The sequence below is a fragment of the Oncorhynchus keta genome, chromosome 14, assembly GCF_023373465.1.
Source record: "Oncorhynchus keta strain PuntledgeMale-10-30-2019 chromosome 14, Oket_V2, whole genome shotgun sequence".
NCBI lineage: Eukaryota > Metazoa > Chordata > Actinopteri > Salmoniformes > Salmonidae > Oncorhynchus > Oncorhynchus keta.
In genome coordinates, this window is record NC_068434.1 from 44,335,881 (window position 1) to 44,351,037 (window position 15,157).

The following is a 15,157-nucleotide window of genomic DNA, read 5'->3' on the forward strand; positions in this document are numbered from 1 at the left end:
AAAAATGTGTTCTCTCAATGAAAAGAGTCCTGATGGTGAGCTATTTGTTTACAGTACAGAGATGTGATCAATGTATTCGTTCATACAATCCCAGCTAGCACAAATGATATGGCCCAAGGAGTCTGGCAGGCCAAACCTAATCCTGCTTGCACAGTTTGGTACTCGGATCCAGACGGAGGTCTGATGGTACAGTAAAGGTGGGGCCTCCCCATCCCCCAAACAATGCGGGGGGCACCACGGAGACATTTAAATGCCAAACACGCATTTACAGATTACTGCAACTAGCTTGTACCCCTGCACACTGACTCGGTACCGGTGCCCCCTGTATAGAGCCTCGTTATTGTTATTGTTATTGTGTTACTTTTAATTATTACTTTTAATTTTTGTCTACTTGGTAAATATTTTCTTCTTCTTGAACTGCACTGTTGGTTAAGGGCTTGTAAGTAAGCATGTCACGGTAAAGTCTACACTTGTTGTATTCGGCACGTGACAAATAAAGTTTGATTTGAGAAAACTTGTTCATTGAAGTGTTTAAAATTCCAGGTTTTTGATGTAGGTATTCGCACATCCCTGAAACATTCAATATGACAACGGTCACTTATATCTGAGGAAAACACCCCTCTGACATATTTTTCTGGGGTTTTGAAAATATAAGGTTGATTTTGTAGGGTATTCGGCTTCCACGGCTCATGACTTGCAAACACCGGCCAGTCAGACAACGACAAACGGAAGGCGGAGATGCATGCAACAAGCCCAAACACCTTTCAGCCACCAGCGTAGAAAAAAGGTAAACATTCCACTCTGCATTTTCCCCAGTTTCTTACGTAGACTGGTGACCTGCTTGATCAAGGGAGCCACTTCAATCGTATAATCCTCTGGAAGCAAACAATTGCCACATTGGAACTCCAAATGATCCAGCTTAGCCCGAAACAAAGCGTAGTAGATACAGCTCCTACAGCGCTGGATCCATTCCTTTACTTCTCCAGACAAAATGGGCTCCACTTCAAGCTAAATGACTTAAATGTAATGTAAATGTAGTTAGCTAACTGATTGGCTAGCCGATAATGTCACGACACGCAGAATCAACTCATCCTCCTGTTGAGCCTCAGTCTTCTTGGATGTGCGCACAATCTTCCTAAAATAAACTGTCTACTTGGTCGCTAATCAGAACACTGACCTAGTAATAGTCCCATATATAAGTCCTTTAACCTGTTACTCCTACCCCCTACTTTTTCGAACATTCTGTTAAAAATCGCGCAACATTTCAGCGCCCTGCTGCTCATGCCAGGAATATAGTATATGCATATGATTAGTATGTGTGGATAGAAAACACTCAGACGTTTATAAAACTGGTTAAATCACGGCTGTGACTATAACAGAACGTGCGTTTCATCGAAAAGTGCAGGAAAATCTGATCACTGAAAATGGAAAAATATATCCATGCGCGACTTGAACCCATTGATAAAGGTGAACCACATTTAATGGGGCTGAGGTTGCAATACCTACAGCTTCCACACGTTGTCTAGAGTCTTGTCATTTGCCTACTATTTGTTTCTTGGTCAAACAGACGAAAGGCAGCGCATTTCTTCCGGTCTCCGACCGGATATTTTGGTTGAGATTTACCCGGACATTATTTCCAGACGGACAGCTAAAGAATATACTTCGCCTCGTGATCAATTTGATCGCTTATTAATGTTTACTAATACCTAAAGTTGCATTACAAAAGTATTTCGAAGTGTTTTGTGAAAGTTTATCGTCAACTTTTTTCATTTAAAAAAATGACGTTACGTTATAAGACGCTATTTTTTTCCGTTTATCACACAGTCTTCATAGATCGATATCTAGGCTAATATATGGACCGATTTATTCGAAAAAAAGACCCAATAGTGATTATGGGACATCTAGGAGTGCCAACAAAGAAGATGGTCAAAGGTAATGAATGTTTTATATTTTATTTGTGCGGTTTGTGTAGCGACGACTATGCTAATTATTTTGTTTACGTCCCCTGCGGGTCTTTTGGGGTGTTACATGCTATCAGATAATAGCTTCTCATGCTTTCGTCGAAAAGCATTTTAAAAATCTGACTTGTTGCCTGGATTCACAACGAGTGTAGCTTTAATTCAATACCCTGCATGTGTATTTTAATGAACATTTGAGTTTTAACTAGTACTATTAGCATTTAGCGTAGCGCATTTGCATTTCCAGATGTCTAGATGGGACGCCTGCGTGTCAGGTAGGAGCAAGAGGTTAACCTCTCTGAGCATGGAACCCGGTAGCGGGCTGAAATTCCACAACATATGGTGATCGCTACATAAATAGTCATATTAAACATTCATGAAAATACAAGTGTCTCACATGTATCGAAAGCCTAGAATCTTGCTAATCCAACTGCGTTGTCAGATTTTTTAAAAGGATTTACTGTGAATGAATACGATGCGATTATCTGAGGATAGAGCCCCATAAAAAAACAACTATTTCAACCAGCACAGGCGTAACTAAATCACAAACTGCATTAAAATAAATAGTTGACCTTTGACGATCTTCGTCTGTTTGCAATCCCAATGCTCATTGTTACACAATGAATTATCTTTTGTTTGATAAAATCCGTTTTTATAACCTAACACGAAACATTTTGTGAACCGCTTGTGTCGTGAATTCCGTCTCATTCCATTTTCGATGACACATTCCAGGTAAATACCAACACAAAACATGACTTTTCCAGTCATGTTTGGTTTCATTGCAATCAACTGGTTTGTTTGTAACACAACGGTTTCTTTCAGTCAATACGTCCCGCGAAATGGCCCATCAGGTTTGGTTTGTTTGTAACACAACCAAACTTGATGGGCCATTTCGCGGGACGTATTGACTGAAAGAAACCGTTTTGAAGACAACATGTAATGACATCACTGTGCACCAATGATATGACCACTGTTTCGTTGATTGACTGTATTTTAACCCAATGACCACTGATCGTCTTGAAATCTAGCTGGGTAGATAGCCAATGAGCTGAGGTAAACGGCAATATGCAATGGTTATGTGTTGGAAGACCAACCCATGTAGTAAACTCAGGCATAAAGAGAGTCATTCGCTATTGAAGTTTTATACCAGAAGGAGCTACGCATATTACGCACAGCATTGTTTTGGTAAATGTGCAGATTCAGCTGTTTATATATCAATCGGTATGGCGACTAAGTCAGGGAAAGCTAAATCTAAGTCTAGATATACAGATGTACACACAATTTTAGAAGAAATTGATCGGAAAAGTGAGACAGAGATTGTTGTAGGACGATTCATTTAGCGATTCCCAAGTGGAGGAATATTTTTTTGAACGGAGAGGACATCGTTTTGGACTGGTAAGTTCTTCTCATGCTATAGCCCTTGTTTGAAATTAATAATATAAAATATTATTTGTGATTTTTTTACATTTTAGATGCAAAATAAAGGGAACACTAAAATAACACTGAATGAATGAAATATTCTTAGTAAATACTTTTCTCTTTACATAGTTGAATGTGCTGACAACAAAATCACAAAAATTATCAATGGAAATCATATTTATCAACCCATGGAGGTCTGGATTTGGAGTCACACTCAAAATGAAAGTGGAAAACCACACTACAGGCTGATCCAACTTTGATGTAATGTCCTTAAAACAAGTAAAAATCAGGCTCAGTAGTGTGTGTGGCCTCCACGTGCCTGTATGACCTCCCTACAACGCCTGGGCATGCTCCTGATGAGGTGGCGGAAGGTCTGCTGAGGGATCTCCTCCCAGACCTGAACTAAAGCATCCGCCAATTCCTGGACAGTCTGTGGTGGATGGAGCGAGACATGATGTCCCAGATGTGCTCAATTGGATTCAGGTCTGGGGAACGGGCGTGCCAGTCCATAGCATTAATGCCTTCCTCTTGCAGGATCTGCTGACACACTTCAGCCACATGAGGTCTAGCATTGTCTTGCATTAGGAGGAACCCAGGGCCAACCGCACCAGCATATGGTCTCACAAGGGGTCTGAGGATCTCATCTCGGTACCTAATGGCAGTCAGGCTACCTCTGGCGAGCACATGGAGGGCTGTGGGGCCCCCCAAAAGAAATGCCACCCCACACAATGACTGACCCACCGCCAAACCGGTCATGCTGGAGGATGTTGCAGGCAGCAGAACGTTCTCCACGGCGTCTCCAGACTGTCACATGTGCTCAGTGTGAACCTGCTTTCATCTGTGAAGAGCACAGGGCGCCAGTGGCGAATTTGCCAATCTTGGTGTTTTCTAGCAAATGCCAAACGTCCTGCACGGTGTTGGGCTGTAAGCACAACCCCCACCTCATACCACCCTCATGGAGTCGGTTTCTGACCGTTTGAGCAGACACATGCACATTTGTGGCCTGCTGGAGGTAATTTTGCAGGGCTCTGGCAGTGCTCCTCCTGCTCCTCCCTGCACAAAGGCGGAGGTAGCGGTCCTGCTGCTGGGTTGTTGCCCTTCTACGGCCTCCTCCACGTCTCCTGATGTACTGGCCTGTCTCCTGGTAGCGCCTCCATGCTCTGGACACTACGCTGAAAGACACAGCAAACCTTCTTGCCACAGCTCGCATTGATCTGCCATCCTGGATGAGCTGCACTACCCGAGCCACTTGTGTGGGTTGTAGAATCCGTCTCATGCTAGCACTAGAGTGAAAGCACCGCCAGCATTCAAAAGTGACCAAAACATCAGCCAGGAAGCATAGGAACTGAGAAGTGGTCTGTGGTCACCACCTGCAGAACCACTCCTTTATTGGTTGGTGTCTTGCTAATTGCCTATAATTTCCACCTGTTTTCTATTCCATTTGCACAACAGCATGTGAAATTTATTGTCAATCAGTGTTGCTTCCTAAGTGGACAGTTTGATTTCACAGAAGTGTGATTGACTTGGAGTTACATTGTTTACGTGTTCCTTTATTGTTTGGAGCAGTGTGTAATAACAGGGTCTTTTTCGAGCAGGGACGTTAATTCTCCACACCGAAGATGTATATGGCAGCTATTTTAGCGTGTCATATAGGAATTTATGGTTCCACTCCAGTGGCTCATCCCATGGCTGTGCGGTTTTTAAAAAGGTGTCTAAGACCGGTTTTTAAGCCTTTTGCGCCGACTTGGGATTTGGATGTGCTGTGTGAGGGCTCCTTTGAACCAATGGAGCCTGTGCATCTGAGGATCCCCTCCTACAAGACCACCATGCTCATGGCTTTGGCCTCGGCTAAACGCGTTGGAGATCTCCACGCGTTATTCGTTCACCCCTCCTGTATGACGTTTGCACTTGGCGACTCTAAAGTGACGTTGCATCCTAATGCGGCCTTCAACCCTAAAGGTCGTGACTATGTCCTACAGGTCTCTAGCTTTTGAGCTTTTTGCCTCCTCCATTTGCTTCTGAGGAGCTGTGGTGGTTACATGTCCGGTGTGCAGTAGGAGCGTTACACATGTACATTGAGCGGACTAGGGGTGTCTGTTTGTGTGACCAATTCGTCTGTTGACCTGGTGCAATTTCATGGTTCCTTTGACTCTAGCGAGTTTGTTTTGCACAGCTTCCTCGTACTTAGTGACATCTGCCAACGAAAAGAACTTGATACTCGATCCACTCTTCAAGTATTTCGAAGAGCTCCCTGGGAGTCTGCACATCTTCCCTCCATTAAATATGTTTGTCTGCACAATGTTTCACAGCCCCACCCACACCATCTGTTGCCTCCTTCCCATTGGCCTTTTCAGAAAAGTTCCAGGTGATTTGTTTGAATACAAAAATATATGGCAGTGTGCTAAGTAGGTACAGCTTCTTCTTGTTTTCTGTATTGGGTGACGGGTGACCATCGCTCATTATGTGGAGTGTCATGATTTGTGGATTCTTGTTCTTGACATCTCTTAGGACTGGCTCCAGGTGAGCCCAGACTGCTATCTCATCATGTCTAAGGGAGTCAGATATGGTGGCATAGGACTGACTTCCCTCTGATGTTTATGCAACACTTGCATGGATTGTAGCCTGCTGTCTACTCCCCCCAAAGTGGAACACCTGGATTTATGTGGCCAATTAGCAACTGAGTCAGCAGTGTCCTGACGATACAGGCATTTACTTGATAGAGGCATCTGCAAATTGACCCTCAATTAAGAAACATAATTCTTTTTTATTTATGCAAACATATTTTCAGTACAAAACACCCTTATCCTACAAAAACGTGTGTTTTTACTTACAAGGCGATAATATGATGTATTTGTGTGTAAAAATAATAATAATACATATTATTTGTAACTTAAATTTGTACATAACATTTCTGCCACCGTCTCTGATCACCAAAAAGAGCTTCTAGATAACAGGACAGCGATTACTCACCTTGTAAGTCGCTCTGGATAAGAGCGTCTGCTAAATGACTTAAATGTAAATGTAAATGTTGTACTGGAAGAAGATTTTTTCTTTAACAAGTCAGATTTACTTCAGACACCCGACAAGGCCCCCATCATTCGCAGGAGAAAGAGACAGATATCGGCGTCATAGGTCGGGGTGTCTTGTAAAGATCTGACGGAGAGTGAGTAATCTGCCTTTACCATCGGTCCTATTAGCCAACGTACAATCATTGGATAATAAAATAGACTACGATCACGTATATCCTACCAACGGGACATTAACTGTAATATCTTATGTTTCACAGAGTCATGGCTGTATGAATAACATACAGCTGGCGGGTTTCACGCTGTATCGGCAGGATAGAACAGCCACCTTTGATAAGACAAGGGGTGACGGTCTATGTATATTTGTAAACAACAGCTGGTGCACGAAATCTAATTGTAAGGAAGTCACTAAGTTTTGATCGCCTGAGGTAGAGAATCAAATGATAAGCTGTAGACCAGACTATTTACCAAGAGAGTTTTCATCTATATTCTTCGAAGCTGTCTATTTACCACCACAAACCAATGCTGGCACTAAGACCACACTCAATGAACTGTATACGACCATAAGCAAACAGGAAAACGCTCAGCCAGAGGCAGCGCTCCTAGTGGCCGGGGACTTAAATGCAGGGACATTTACGTACATACCCTAACCAGAAGCCATGGGGATTACAGTCAACATCCGCACTGACCTAAAGGGTAGAGCTGTCATTTTCAAGGAGCGGGCTCTAACCCAGAAGCTTATAAGAAATCCCGGTATGCTCTGCGGCGAACCATCAAACAGGCAAAGCGCCAATATAGGACAAAGATTGAATTGTACTACACCGGCTCCAACGCTTGTCGGATGTGGCAGGGCTTGAAAACTATTACAGACTACAGAGGGAAGCAAAGCCGCAAGCTGCCCAGTGACATGAACCTACCAGACGAGCTAAATTACTTCTATGCTCACTTCGAGGCAAGCAACACTGAAACATGCATAAGAGCATCAGCTGTTCCTGACGACTGCGTGATCACACTCTCCGTAGCCGATATAAGTAAGACCTTTAAACGGGTCAACATTCACAAGGCCACAGGCCATACAGATTACCAGGATGTGTACTCCAATCATGTGCTGACCAACTGGCAATTGTCTTCACTGATATTTTCAACCTGTCCCTAGTCCCTAACTGAGGCTGTAATATCAACATGTTTCAAGCAGACCACCATAGTCCCTGTGCCCAAGAACACTAAGGTAACCTACCTAAATGACTACCGACCCGTAGCACTCGTGTCTGTAGCCATGAAGTGCTTTGAAAGGCTGGTCAAGGCTCACATCAACACCATTATCCCAGACATCCTAGACCAACTCAATTTGCATACCGCCCCAACAAATCCGCAGATGATGCAATCTCTATTGCACTCCAGACTTCCCTTTCCCACCTGGACAAAAGGAACACCTATGTGAGAATGCTTTTAATTGACTACAGCTCAGCATTAAACACCATAATGCCCTCAAAGCTCATCACTAAGCTAAGGACCCTGGTGACTAAACACCTCCCTCTGCAACTGGATCCTGGACTTCCTGTCGGGCCCCAGGTAGTAAGGGTGGGTGACATCACATCCGCCACACTGATCCTCAACACGGGGGCCCCTCAGGGGTGTTTGCTCAGTTCCCTCCTGTACTCCCTTTTCACTCATGACTGCATGGCCAGGCACGACTCCAACACCATCATTAACTTTGCCGATGACAACCGTGGAAGGCCTCCCATTCTCATTGACGGGGCTGTAGTGGAGCAGGTTGAGAGCCAACAAACTATCATGGTCCAAACAGACCAAGACCATCGTGAAGAGGGCACAACAAAGCCTATTCCCCCTCAGGAGACTGAAAAGATTTGGCATGGTCGTCAGATCCTCATAAAGTTCTACAGCTGCACCATCGAGAGCCAGGCAGTGGTTGCATCACTTCCTGGTATGGCAACTGCTCGGCCTCTGACCGCAAGGAACTACAGAGGGTAGTGCGTATGGCCTGGGGCCAAGCTTCCTGCTATCCAGGACCTATATGCCAGGCGGTGTCAGAGGAAGGCCCTAAAAATTGTCAAAGACTCCAGCCACCCTAGTCATAGACGGTTCTCTCTGCTAACGTATGGCAAGCGGTACTGGAGCACCAGGTCTAAGTCCAAAAGGCTTCTTAACAGCTTCTACCCACAAGCCATAAGACTTCTGAGCAGCTAATTAAATGGCTACCCAGACTAATGGCATTGCCCCCCCCATTTTACGCTGCTGCTATTCCCTGTTTATTATCTATACATAGTCTCTAACTCTACATTTTACCTCAATTACCTCGACTAACCGGTGCCCCCACACATTGACTCTGTACAGGTACCCCCTGTATATAGCCTCGCTACTGTTATTTTACTGCTGCTCTTTAATTATTTGTTACTTTTATTTTTTATTTATCACTTAACACTTATTTTTCGTAAAACTGCATTGTTGGTAAAGAGCTTGTAAGTAAGCATTTCACTGTAAGTTCTACACCTGTGTATTCAGAGCATGTGACAATTACATTGTGATTTGATCATATTGACATCATTCAGTACGACAGTTTAGTCATATGGTGAATTTCTGGTGACTCCGAATGATCATTTTGGTTACACCATATGACTTTCCTCACCTAAACATGTTTTAGAGGCAACTGCTTATGCACCCATGTGAACACTTGACTTTGGCATCAAGTATGTATCTTGGGTATCTAAATTAAATAAGCTTTTCAGATTATTCATCATTTTTATTGGTTTGTAGTGGTAGCACCGAATTATCAGATTTTTGGAGTAAAACTTGACAGGGAGTGAACATGTAAACTTATCAAAACATTAACGAGAGACTTGCTTACCTTTATTCTTAGCCAAAGGGTATCTCACAGGCATCTTAATGATGTCACATCCTGTCACGTGAGTACCATAATGTGATTTGATCCAAAATTGTGACTTTGCCGGTCGCACTGAACGATAGTTATGATGGCTATTTAAAGTAGTTAAAACCGTTCTGCCTAACCTGTCTTACCATACATACAGACATAGTGCAATAGACGCTTTTAAAAAATCATGCCAGAATAATCGTTTGACAGTTTTGTTATGATTTGAGATGTTTTATTAACATTTATATAGGTTGCATTTGACAGTTGTATGACTTTAGAGCACCGAAAGTGACAGTTTTGTTCACATTTAACCATTAACTATTTTAGGACTAAATAAAAGATTAGGGGCATAGTTACATAACATAAAATGTGTATAAATTGGTTGTTGATTTTGGAAAACATTTCATTCAGACCACAAAATATGCACGTCACATCATTGACTCAAATGTCTGCAATCCAGAATTCGATCCTTTGGTTGTTTTTTTTACATTCATACTCGCATCTAAAACACATCACTATGACTTCTCACTGCTCGTTAGATGTCGCTTTTACATTAATATTGTAGGCTGGTTCGGCCTAACTCATTTGTATTGGAGCAAGACAGGGCCGGTTCGAGCAGTATGTAATAAAATGCAATAAAATCCGAGTGCTATACATTTAATGTAACACCCACATAAAATATTTAACCTTTTATTTACCTAGGTTGACAGTAATTGGCCAGCCAAATGAGTATTACAGTCTCTGTAATAATAATAATAATAATAATAATAATATAAATACATGCTTTTTTTGCCACACTTTCTCCTCTCCTCCACTCCTGATTGCATGTGCTGCCATAGATATAGAATGAATAGAACAGGCATCCCTATTCAAGTCAATGATGGCATAATGGGTGGACTGGTGGCCATTGTTGTGTACCCATAGGCGCAAAGCAGGAAGTAAAAGCAGGAAGTGTACCCATCAATATGTGCTGTGATTTGTTGATTCAACACAACTGACATTACAAAAAAAGACTTTCCAATACATGAGTCACATCAGTTAACATCATTTGATTGAACATTCTACATTACCATGGAAATGATTGCAACGCATCCATTAAGGCAGCCATTAAGAGTGTGCTTGTGAGTTTACCAGTCGAATTGCCAGGGTTAGTGGTTCCAAGCCCATTTCATTCTGTCTATGTGTGCTGCTGCTGCACCTTGCTTGTTTCAGCAAGAAGCAGCAACGTTTCATCACGTTGTTAAGAGTCAATGTCACTGCAAAAAAGGACTAAACCGCATGAATGGCCGGTTTCTGTCATAAAATGGTTACCATGGTTATTTTACACTAATTGTGCCAACCATACATAAAATTTGATTTTCTGCTTTTTTCTCACCTTTCTTTAAAAATCTGTAAAAGCCGTTGTTTTGGTAGAGATCTAACCAATCCACATTTCAAGTATTTATAAATGTAGTGACATAAATTAAAAGCCCTTGTCAACCCACTCTGTACCCAGAGGACCACTCAGACTGACAGACAGGGGGACTAGGGTTAATGTAATATAAAACAGAGAACCCTCCTCTCAATCTTTACTGCTGTTCCCACAAACACTGGGATTGACAGGCCCATCATTGCAGCCTGAGATTGGAGTGTGTGTGTGTGTGTGTGTGTGTGTGTGTGTGTGTGTGTGTGTGTGTGTGTGTGTGTGTGTGTGTGTGTGTGTGTGTGTGTGTGTGTGTGTGTGTGTGTGTGTGTGTGTGTGTGTGTGTGTGTGTGTGTGTGTGTGTGTGTGTGTGAGTGTGTGTGAGTGTGTGTGAGTGTTTGTGTGTTCATTTAAGGGTTTTTAGAGAGCTGGACTTGTAGAAGGTAGATTTAATGGTCTATGTGGGTGGACGTACACCACAAATAGAGCTGATGGAACTGGTCTCTTTTAAAAAGCCGTCTGTCCTCATTTATAAAACTGTTTTTAGCCACATGCAGTACGGCAGAGAGCCTGCACGCCCATCCATTACAGAGACAGACAGTGGAAGTGGCCTCTGAAGTCCAATGCTATTCACTATACTAATTTCTAAAAAGGTCCCTATTGCTGTCCTCTGCACTAAGCACTCAGACGTAGTTACAAAATGGGGAAACAAAGTTTGAGGTCTGTAAAGCCTATGCTATAATTCTATTCAGCTCATTTCTGCTCAACCCGTACCTGATTCTGAATAGTGAATGACCATGCACTAGACTGGGGGTAGTCAAGAACTATTTGAGAAGGTACGGTCTCAGAAACTCCCTAGGAGGCAAAGGCCTGAATAGATATTGTCATTTATCGGCGTAGTAACCAACCCCCATCTCGCAACCTATGCGATCCCAAACTGTTCAAACAGTTCACACCCTTCTTGATGGCGGAGAGAAATATTTTCAGTTTTAAAGCTCCTTTCCTGCAATTCTACACATTTTGCCATGCATTATGTGTGTTCATATGGTACCAGGGGTCGAAGTCCCCCCCTGGATCCAGGACGTGGTCCGCGTGTTGAGTATGGGGGCACTAGACCTCCACTCCATAGATTAACAACAGAGAGATAATGGAAGCCCTCTCTTATCAGCTCTCCAAACAACTATTTTTAAAACAGATGCATTTTTTTCACACCAATATTGTGTTATTTTTTTTCCTGATAAAGAGAGGATAATTCAAAATAAATGTGGTTAACAATTTACAGTATCACTCAGCCAGTGGTCTCACTTTTCTTGGTCATGCAACAATGTACACACGTACGCACACCACACACAATTCCTTCACCTTATCATGACCACCTGGCAATGATGTGAGATGTGGTATTGGTTTCCATTGCAAGAGTCTCCCCAATGGATATTACCCCCATGGCTGAGGCAGGGGTGTGTATGTGTAGTGGCATCTGCATGTAGGCTAGGAATAGGGCTGGGCGAGATATATCGTATTTGAAGATTTATGGATCCACATACTGGTATGGATTTTTACATGAAGATCTATAACAATATTTTGATATAGTGCTAAGTAAATGAAAAGTGGTACAAATTGGACTACTTCACAGTCAGTTTTGTCCTAGTTTGGTTGAGCAATCAGAATGGAGAAAGACCATTAAAACCATTTAGATTTTTTTGCTGCTCATGCACTAGTACTCCTAAAAACAGTTAATAACTTGTATCATTCTGAAACATGAAATATCGCTATACCGTCCAAAATGTGAAAACATATTGAGATATGATATTTTGGCCATATCGCGCAGCCTAACATGCTAGGCCTAACATGCTGCCCAGACCGCCCGCGTTGCATATGCAACCGGTGCAAAATAAATGTACACATACATGTTATTATTCAATCATTTCATCCAAACTGCTTGAACACGCGCGTCAACGGGAGCCTGCGTAGCCAGGCCCTAAAATAGAACTTAGTTCTATTTGACACTTGACGTGCTGCAAGTCCCACCTCTACCATCTATCTACTCATTGCTTTTTACGAGCAGATACATGCAAAAAAACCTAGCCTTTGAGTGACCAAAAAATAATTATGGTTTTACAACAACAAAAAATATGACATGGTTTGTTTACGTCCTGCTTGCAATAGGTCACTCCATGCATTTGGAATTGTAATGCAATAGGTCAGTGCCATACTTCACATTTGGATTTTGTGTCGTTGCCATTTTAGACTAGGCTATCATCCACAAACTGTCAACAGGGGTCGGTCTCGGAGCCCTGTGAAATCATTAGGGAATGGAGAATCTTTAACTATTGAAGCAAGAATGGTACAGCATAATGATGGATTAAAGCGTGTTTAAATAGTGAATTCCAGAGGCGTGACCTTCTTGTTAAAACTACTGAACTTCTTATGGAAACCGAAACACTCTAACCACCTTCATCTGCATCTTCCATGCAGATAAATACCAAACGCTAACATCGCAGAAACGTGCACCACACACATGTGCCTCATAATCGCTTAGGGCAGATCAGTCAAAATAATGAAAATAACTCGTTTCCTTTATATTTTACGCAAAAAAGAAAGAAACAGCTTTGATCAATAATATGGAACAATAAAATTGAATTGCACACCCTTACAATACATGTAGCAACACGATGGTTGATGTTGAACAGCGACTCATCAAAACTTTTTGCTAGTCCCAGTCTGCGAGATTCATCCCGCGAAAAGCATTGAGAAAACATCTCAAATGAAATTCATTTTTTATAATAGGCAGACAATTGCTAGCATAATTGTATTATATACACACACTCACCTAATACTATGTTGTCAGCTGGAAAAATGCGTGAGTGGTGTCGACTTCTTACGATTTGTTCATCTGACAGAACCAGGACAGACACAACTGGTACGCCTTTTAACTCCACGATGTAGCCTAACCCCCTCAACGGACAATGTAGCCTTAATAAAGAAACCAATCTAATGTTAACATTACCATACTTCATTCAAGCTATGAGTGATCACTACTAACAGCTACTATTTTTTGATTGAATCCTCTATACGACCAAATTGACACTATCGCTATATTATTTCGTCTGGGATGAAGACATGTACGACAGGGATTCATAGAGGTACAGTGAGTGCTCCTTTTACAGCTCCGGGCTCTCTCAACAGTAAAGTGTGAGAATAAGCGCCCCCGTCCGGAAAATGTTCACGAAATTTCTCCGCGAAATCAAGAGGGTGATATACATTTGAAATCGTCAGAATTTCTACAGAGAAGCTAACCCTAACCCTTTAACCTAACTCCTAAACGTAACCCTAACCCTTATCCTAGCTAATGTTAGCCACCTAGCTAGAATTACTAAACATAAAGAAAGTTTTGCAAAATTCGTATCAAATTGTACGTTTAGCAAATTCGTAAATATACTACGAATTGTAATTTTTAACATATCATACGAAATGGGTGATGGACATCTACAAATTAATACATACCATACGAAACGGAACATATCATACTAGAGATGGAGTGTCTCGGATTTATGTACAGAATAATACGAAATGCTCTGAGTATAGCTGCAGGCCTTACACAAGTTCAGATTTCATTCACAAAATGCCTTATGAACTAACACTCAGACTTGATTCTGTCTGAAATTATACCTTAAGTCTGTAGTTTGACAGCACTAGTACCTATTTCTATCATCCTTCAATAACTGTTTGAATAAATCAGGATGTTCACTGGCATCAAATACAATGTTTTTGGATCACTAGAAAGAAAAGAGATGGATATATTCCCGTGAGGGAAATCATGGGACATCACAACATTACAAACTACTGGAGTCTATGGAGTCAGACTACTAGAAGAGATGAACAACACCTTTTATATTCCAACTACAGAAGGACTTGAAAGAGAAATATACCACTAAATATACCAAATACATTTACATATTCAATTTATTTAACAAAACAAACTATGACAAATAACATAATTACAGCAACACAATGAACACATCACTACACGTCACAGGAACTGAATGGCTAATGAGAGTGGATTATGGTTGTACACTCTTAGGAAAAAAAGGTGCTAAATCGAATTTATAGTCTACTTCTGCTTGTCCACATAGGGGAACCACATTTGGTGCTAGGTAGAAACCTTTGCAGATGGTTCTACCTACAATATACAACAATAAGATCAGTAAATCACTGTGTTTGTGTGTGTGTCAAATCAAATTGTATTGGTCACATACACGTGTTTAGCAGATGTTATTGCAGGTGTAGCGAAATTCTTGTGTTTCTAGCTCCGACAGTGCATATCTAACAAGTGATTATCTAACAATTTCACAGCATGTACCCAATACACACAAATCTAAGTAAAGGACTGTAATTAAGAATATATAAATATATGGATGAGCAATGTCAGAGTAGTATAGACTAAGATACAGTAGAATAGTAT

At 41.7% G+C, this 15,157-nt stretch overlaps 1 protein-coding gene across 2 annotated transcripts in view; it reads right to left on the bottom strand.

The window, feature by feature from the left end:
• Positions 1 to 13,851, bottom strand: part of ghra (growth hormone receptor a) — an 83,527-nt gene extending 69,676 nt beyond the window's left edge. Inside the window, exon 1 of one of the 2 annotated variants that reach the window (XM_035786206.2) lies at positions 13,526 to 13,851. In XM_035786206.2, the coding sequence (XP_035642099.2) occupies positions 13,526 to 13,712 (187 nt within the window). In that variant the 5' untranslated portion in view covers positions 13,713 to 13,851. The remainder of the gene's footprint in view (positions 1 to 13,525) is intronic. The other variant, XM_052461815.1, reaches the window with a different exon arrangement.
• Between the last annotated feature and the right edge of the window lie 1,306 nt (positions 13,852 to 15,157).